Raw genomic sequence first — 7,500 nt, forward strand, 5'->3', positions numbered from 1 at the left:
TCAAGGGGGCTTCTTGCAACCCCCACCAAGGGGGCCTCGCCCCCTGGACCCCCATCTGTAACCCCTAGTACTTACCTAGTCCGGCCCTGGTTTGTATATTGTGTGTGTGTGTGTGTGTGTGTGTGTGTGTGTGTGTGTGTGTGTGTGTGTGTATGAGGTGTTTATTGGAATTGTAAAGCGCTTGGGAATCGGGACTTGAGCTATAAAATGTGATTTATTATCATTGTTTTCCTCCGAAAGCGGCGTATGGCTGCCTAAATGGCGGGGTAAAAACGGTCATACACGTAAAAATCCACTCGTGCAAAAACACGAGTGAACGTGGGAGTTTTAGCCCACGAACGCAGAAGAAGAAGAAGAAGAATTATCATTGTTAATGTTACAAGACAAGACATTGAAGAGAGACCCATATGACTCCTATGCACTTTGTGGCAGGGCTTGGAGAGGGCGAGGTGTGTTCACTGTCATTGCACTGTGCGGACAACATGGCGTGTTCATTCTCACAGCAAGGGGCACAACTCTGTTCGTGTGATGATGGCTTTGTCAGCGGACTTGGAGGCAAATGTGGTGAGTATACGCCTGTTTCAAGTTTAATCTAACCACTCTACTAACGCCGAGAACGTAAATGAACATTAAACAACGACAAAGTGACAGTAAAAAACCCACACAAGTCATGACAATACAAAAGTGTATAAAGTCACATAATCAATACAATTGGTAAAGATAGTGATAGAAATTGAACGTTCAAAATAATGTGCATGACAAAAGTTTAAAAAAAATACTACAATATTCACAGACTTCACAGCCATAAAAATGAGTAAAAGTACATTTCCAAAAATGGTAAAATAAAGAAGAAGTCATAATGTATTCTCTAACAGTGGAAAGCTGAACTCTGTCTTCTCCTGTTTCGATTTAAAGAAGACAGAGTATTAAAACTACAAACGACTGTTCTTAAAAGTTCGCCAGCTTCCAGCCTTTTGAGCTTCCCATACAGCGAATGAAATGTCAGGAACGTCAAACTTTGTGGCGAAAGAAAACCGAACTAATCCAGTGCGTGTTCTGTTCTAGGACAAGTCGTTGGTAGCGAGTGCGAAATGACGTCACATTGTGGAGACGGCATGACGTGCATGACGTCAGACGGACATCAGCAGTGTGCGTGCAAAGTGGGATACGTCAACAAGACCAATGGCGGTTGTGGTGAGTGGGGGGTACCAAGTGTCTTAAACTTGAGGGAAGGGATGAGGGTATGTGATGATATGAGAACATGTTGCTGCGAACGATCTCAATATCCTCACCTCATCTCAGTTTATGATCAAAGAGTTACCACGCCAAAAATGCCGAATAAATACCTTTTTTTCCGAAGTTATATGTTATAGGTCACTTCCTAACACGCAATGGAAGATGTATGACTTTGCTAGCAACCGTAACTGCTTGCACTTCATTGTACACCTGTTAATGGTTGGTGCGTGCTGATCTATGGTACACATTGTCAACAGTCATGCGGGTATAGACGGTGATTGCAGGGACTTCATATACTATTACAATTCAGCGTGCATGTGCTGAGTTATGTCCCTTTGTGTTGACAGGGCTGGAGCTAGACAGTGTGTGCAGTGCTGAGTTATGTCCCTTTGTGTTGACAGGGCTGGAGCTAGACAGTGTGTGCAGTGCTGACGAAGAGTGCGGGGACTTTATGCAGTGTGACAGTTCGGTGTGCGCGTGCTGGCAAGGATACACTGTCACTAAGATACGATACTGCGGTGAGAATTCGTATCATTCACATTGACACTTCAGTCTTGAGTTCAGTGTCAGCGCGGTGCTAGTGTTCTCTATCTCTGTCTGTCTGTCTCTTTCTCTCTCTTTCTCTCTGTCTCTCTCTCTCTGTCTCTCTCACTCCCTCTCCCTCTCCCTGTCTCTGTCTCTCTCTCTGTCTCTCACTCTCTCTCTCTCTCTCTCTCTCTCTCTCTCTCTCTCTCTCTAGTTTCTCATTGTAACTGTATAACTGAAATATTAACATAATGTGCATGCAATAGGGACAGGTTGTAAGACTTGGCATGTGCCTAAATCCTCTATCCCCATGTATCACAAATTCAATCAATTAAACTCTCTGAAAACAGGTGTGTGGGTAGGGGGGTACTGCAACTCTAGCGCTGAGTGCGGGGACAGGATGAACTGCACAGACACCGACACCTGTTCCTGTCTGACACACTACGTCCCCACTGCACGTGGAGCATGTGGTAAGGTCAATGGTGGATATGCAGTGTGTGTGAGTGTGTGTGTGCGTGTGTGTGTGTGTGTGTGTGTGTATGTGTGTGTATATATGTGTGTGTTTGTGTGTGTTTGTGTGTGTGTATGTGTGTGTGTGTGTGTGTATGTGTGTGTGTGTGTGTGATTGTGTGTATGTGTATGTGTGTATGTGTGTGTATGTGTGTGTGTGTGTGTCTGTGTCTGTGTGTGTGTATGTGTGTGTGTATGTGTGTGTGTGTGTGTGTGTGTGTGTGTGTGTGTGTGTGTGTGTGTGATTGCCTAACTGTTTTGTAATCGTCAAAAGACATACATTGCTAGCATGTTTCCCTATTCTGCTAAAGTGTAAACGAAGTGGCTAGTGTCGTCCGAGTTTGTTCTGTCTTTTTCTTCAAAGTAAACATTTGGCGAAGTATTTGTGTGCATTTGCCGTTCTGTAGGATTCATGGATGAATCTTTCGCATAAGATAATCTTCTGGTTTGTGGCTTAAATCAGACTTTGTGGTGGTCAAAAGGCACGATGATTTCATGGCAGTGTTTCTGATCCCTCCTCAGAACGGGTTGTTGTTGTTGTGGGGTCATAGGTGACTTTCAGACTGTTTTTTTTTTTTTTTTTTTTTTTTTTTTTTAAACATTTATATTTATTGAGCGAGCCAGTCTGAAGAGTACTCGGGTCCAGCGCGAGCGTTTTTTATAAGATGTTTGGTGGCTTGTTTTTTTTTTTTGTTTTTTTTTGATTTACGACAACACGTTTTTATTTCTTTTTGGTACACGACATCAACATCACACAGCAATATCAAATAACATCAACCATACAAAACTATGCATCTCCAACAAAGACAAAGAAAAAAAAGAGGCAACAACAAAAACAAAACGGAAAAACACGATAAAGCATACAATCACACAGCCCATATTCAATACATTTATAAATTATGTAAACGTCTCTTTTTTTATGTTTAATAATAATAATGCAAACTTTTATAGCGCTATTCTAGAAAAATGTCTACTCTTAGCGCTGTTTCTATTTGATAATTTTGTAAAACACCAAGTCCTGTTCCCCGTTTAGCTGCTGCAAAATAAACAGACAATGTTTGTGTTCGAGTCTAAACTGAGAAACATCTTTAACCTCCTATTACCTCCAAAAACCAAATTTCATCCTTACAAGCTCAATCAGAAAGACAATCAATCATTTGACAATATCAGAGGTTTAAATGGGTACCACTCCAGGAGAAATGTATTATATGTAAAATTAAGTTTACTTAAATATTCTTCTACCAAATACCTTTTTCTCAGATCTCTTTTAAATGCAGTCATTGTAGGAACAGCTTTTGCATACTTACACTTGTAAATAAAAAATTTGGCATTTAATATTATAAAATCAAAAACTGAACTACTTTTGAAATATGTATCAATACCAAACAAAATAAACTTTTCACTAAAAAATATGTTCTCAACATTGTGACATTCATTTTTAACATAGTTTAACAAATCATTCCAAAATGACTGTACATATTGACATGCCCACAAACAATGTTGAATACTATCCCTCTCGTCTCGGCATAAATGGCACATCACGTCTTCTACTACTCCCAATTGTTTTAATATCACATGTGTTGCTAAAATCCTATGTAATACTCGAATTTGAAACCATTTAAGTTTTACTTCAGAAATTTTCGTTACATATTTAAAGCATAATTTCCAATCAATATCACCTTCTAGTTTATCTTCCCATTTTGTACAACAATTTGGACGCTTTCCATCCTGTAGTAATTTTTCATAATACACTTTTGCTCCTTTCATTTGGGAGTGAATGACTGACACTGATTTATTACTATCAATCAGACTGTTTGTATATGTCCGTGTTTCCATATCTGACCTTGTCTTGTGTCAAGGTGAGCGTGAAGGTCAGGAGTGTTTCCATGACGACGACTGTGGCGGCAGGATGGAGTGTGTGGGGTTGCTAGGCAACCTGACATGTCGCTGCAAAGTGCCCTACCTGCTGAACCCGGATGGTTCATGTGGTGAGTGCATTCATTCTGCTGTACACATCAATCAGTCTTTAGAATGAGTCTGCTGAACCCAGAGTAGTTCATGTGGTGAGTCCACTTATTCAGCTCTACAAATCATCCAGTCTTTAGAATGAGTTAGATATTGGTATGAGAAAAGTTAGCCAGCTGCGCATACTTATACCAACCGTCGACCCAAAATGAAAGCCAACAACAACCATTAATGAAAAAAACACCCAAGCATATCCCATCAAAGACAAAACTAACAGCAAACTAAAGACATTCACCGTTTGCAGTCGTAGATGTTCACTGTAGTGATTGATTACAATTTCCTGAATCAGAACGTTCATGCATTTACTAAACAGGAATCTGTATGCTTTATATATATTTACATATGTATGCTTTACAAACATCTGTATGCTTGCTAGCCACCTGAAGGACCGTGTTTCTATGTGTGAGGTCCCGACAAGGGGTGCGAGTCGGCGTCCCACTGTAGCGACGTCAACATGGAGTGTGTGGGGAAGGCAGGCAGACAGAGCTGTGTGTGTGCTCCCGGCTTCTTCAGCAAGGAGGATGAGACGTGTGGTGAGAATGAGCTCATTGCTACATTGAGTTGTCTCTTCCGTGTGTCTAGTTTTTCGCTTTATCTGGTCGTGTGTCAGGCAGACAGAGACACGCGTGTCTGTTTGAAGGCATGTGTCACCGGGCAGTGGGAATGGTGTGCAGTGCTACTGATGACACTGCTACTGATGACACTGCTACTGATGACACTGCTACTGATGACACTGCTACTGATGACACTGCTACTGATGACACTGCTACTGATGACACTGCAGTGGTGAGGCTGACTGGGAGGAGGAGAGAAGGACTTGGAGATAAACCATTGTACACATCACTCGGGGGGGCGGCATGCACTGATGATGATGATGATGATGATGATGATGATGATAATGATCATGATCATCATCATCATCATCATCATCATCATCATCATCATCATCATTGACACTCTGAATAGCTTCAGACCTACGTACCATTATGTTTGTGTGCACTGGTACTAAACCCTCTCGCAGAGTTGCTCTGATGAAATGATGATGATGATGGTGATGGTGATGGTGATGACGACGACGACGATGATGATTGTGACGACGACGACGACGATGATGATGACGACGATGATGATGACGACGACGATGATGGTAACGATGATAAAGATGATGATGATAATGATGATAATGATGTAACATGACCAGGCAAACCACTGAACGCCCCATGCAGCAGTGCCGCGCCGTGTGGAGACAACATGCAGTGCGGCGATCAGGACCAGGCGGGCAACGCCACGTGTGTGTGTACAGCGGGCCACGTGCCCAGAACCAACAGCACGTGCGGTGAGTGTCCTGTGGGGGTGTTCAACGCTTGATGGCTGCTTCATGTTTGTAGAAGACATACAGGGATGGATCTAGGGGGAGGGGTGGGCTTTCTGGTTCTCCCCCCCCCCCCCCCTTTATCTGACAAGTTGATTTTTTCTCAAGCATCCAAGATCCCACCCCCCCCCCCCCCCGTCCACCCGTCTGTGCAGCCCCTGACCTCTTGTCTCATGTTGGAAGCCCCTCCCCCTCATGCTCTAGATCCGGACCTTCAACGCAGGATTGGACAGGTTCTGGTTGACATGAATATGTCGGCATATGCACACTGAGCACAAACAGTTAAGGATATTTTTTCAGTGGTATCGCCCAGATGTTAAACAGCAGTTTTTGGGTCAGAAATATACGTGTATTTGAAGATCAGTCTTTCTTGTGCTCAAAAATGTGTTTCTGGAATCTGAGTAATATTTGGGTATGACGTCACAGGACCGTGACCACGCCTACGCTAAAATAATGGCGTTTTTTGACGGCATGATTCACTTTCAACCGTCGAAACAGTGACTTAAACTGAATGATATTTTTAATGTGTTACATCCGAAAGTTTATTTGGTGTCTTACCTAGCAGTTCATACACATTTCGTTCAAATCCGTCGCGTAGTCAGGCTAATCTAGCGTGTAAAAGAGGGCGACCACAATCCTGAAAAACAGCAACAAATCCAGGGGTTTTGTGGTGTTTTTGCTGGATAGCTGCAGTCGATATGCAATAAATCTAAAACTACAAATAGCAGCCTCTCCAAATTTCACAGAACGATGACAAAGACCCTCATCTGGATTCGCGCTAGTACTTGGAGCAAACAGAACCCGAGAATAGACGTTGTAACGGTTTTCCGTTAGAAATTTGCAAACGTTCGTAACTTCCTAGAAACAAATGTGACATGCACGCAACTTTGTACACTTTGCAAACAATAGTGTCATTACATGTGTGTCAAGATTTAGAAACATTCTTTCATGGGCTCAAAAGATATAGCCTCATGACTTTGAAGAAATAAAAAGTAAAATCTCACTCAAGGTGGCTGAGTGATCAGGACACACACTTTCCACTATCAAGGTTAATTGCACAAAGCTCAGCGATTGAAACCTTTTTCCTTTATATAAGATCTGCTGTTAGGTGTGTTGTTTTTGAAATTTGTCTTTGGCACGGTGTTATGGTGTGCAAGCGCGTGAGTTTATGCATCTGTCTGTCTGTGACTACGTGTGTGTTTGTATGTGTGCATGATAAACAAAATAATCCGAAGACCTCCAAATAATTATACTTTTTGAGTTTGTGTGACTGTTCCCGTAGCTTGATGTTCACGGTTTACGAATTAAGGGACAACCAAAATGGTGTTCTCTCTGTGTCATAACGGACATATAACGGTTCTCTGTATAGTAGGCCGTTATGACCTCGAGATTATGCTCTTACAGACTCTTAACAACTTGGCGATGTCCATCTCCACAGCTCTATTTCGTAGCATTCCAACTGTCTGATTCGTCACAGCAAATGCCAGATTGTGTCTCGCCGCTATCAAGAGGACGATGAGAAAAACCCAGTGTTGCCTCCATCTGACGTCATATTTTTCGGAATTATATGACGTCATGTCTGCATTCTTCTGTCTTTTTGATTCTTTGTCTTCTTTCTTATACAGCACCTGTGTGTTCAAAACACGTGAACAGTTCTTTTCTGCAACTGCTACTGAGCAAGTTGTTCGCATCATCCGTGAAGGCTATACGCATCCTATTGGAGAACGGGAAACAAAATTATAGAAAAAGTCCTTTAAAAAAGTTGCGCGAAAGACACCAGGGACAGTATTTTTCACCTCTTTTCAAACGATCATAACTTTTGAGCCCATGCA

General features: G+C 42.2%; 2 protein-coding genes across 2 annotated transcripts in view; both read left to right on the forward strand.

Moving 5' to 3' along the window:
- Window positions 1–1,780, forward strand: part of LOC138972023 (fibrillin-1-like) — a 12,183-nt gene extending 10,403 nt beyond the window's left edge. The window contains exons 14-16 of the mRNA XM_070344864.1: window positions 433–564; window positions 1,066–1,194; window positions 1,638–1,780. Of these exons, the coding sequence (XP_070200965.1) occupies window positions 433–564; window positions 1,066–1,194; window positions 1,638–1,780 (404 nt within the window). The remainder of the gene's footprint in view (window positions 1–432; window positions 565–1,065; window positions 1,195–1,637) is intronic.
- Window positions 1,781–4,705: 2,925 nt separating this feature from the next.
- The window catches only part of LOC138970432 (protein draper-like), an 18,568-nt gene continuing 15,773 nt past the window's right edge, over window positions 4,706–7,500 (forward strand). The window contains exons 1-2 of the mRNA XM_070342885.1: window positions 4,706–4,829; window positions 5,498–5,632. Coding sequence (XP_070198986.1) covers window positions 4,751–4,829; window positions 5,498–5,632 — 214 coding nt within the window. The 5' untranslated portion in view covers window positions 4,706–4,750. The remainder of the gene's footprint in view (window positions 4,830–5,497; window positions 5,633–7,500) is intronic.

Source organism: Littorina saxatilis, linkage group LG7 (assembly GCF_037325665.1).
Source record: "Littorina saxatilis isolate snail1 linkage group LG7, US_GU_Lsax_2.0, whole genome shotgun sequence".
NCBI classification, from domain to species: Eukaryota; Metazoa; Mollusca; class Gastropoda; order Littorinimorpha; family Littorinidae; genus Littorina; species Littorina saxatilis.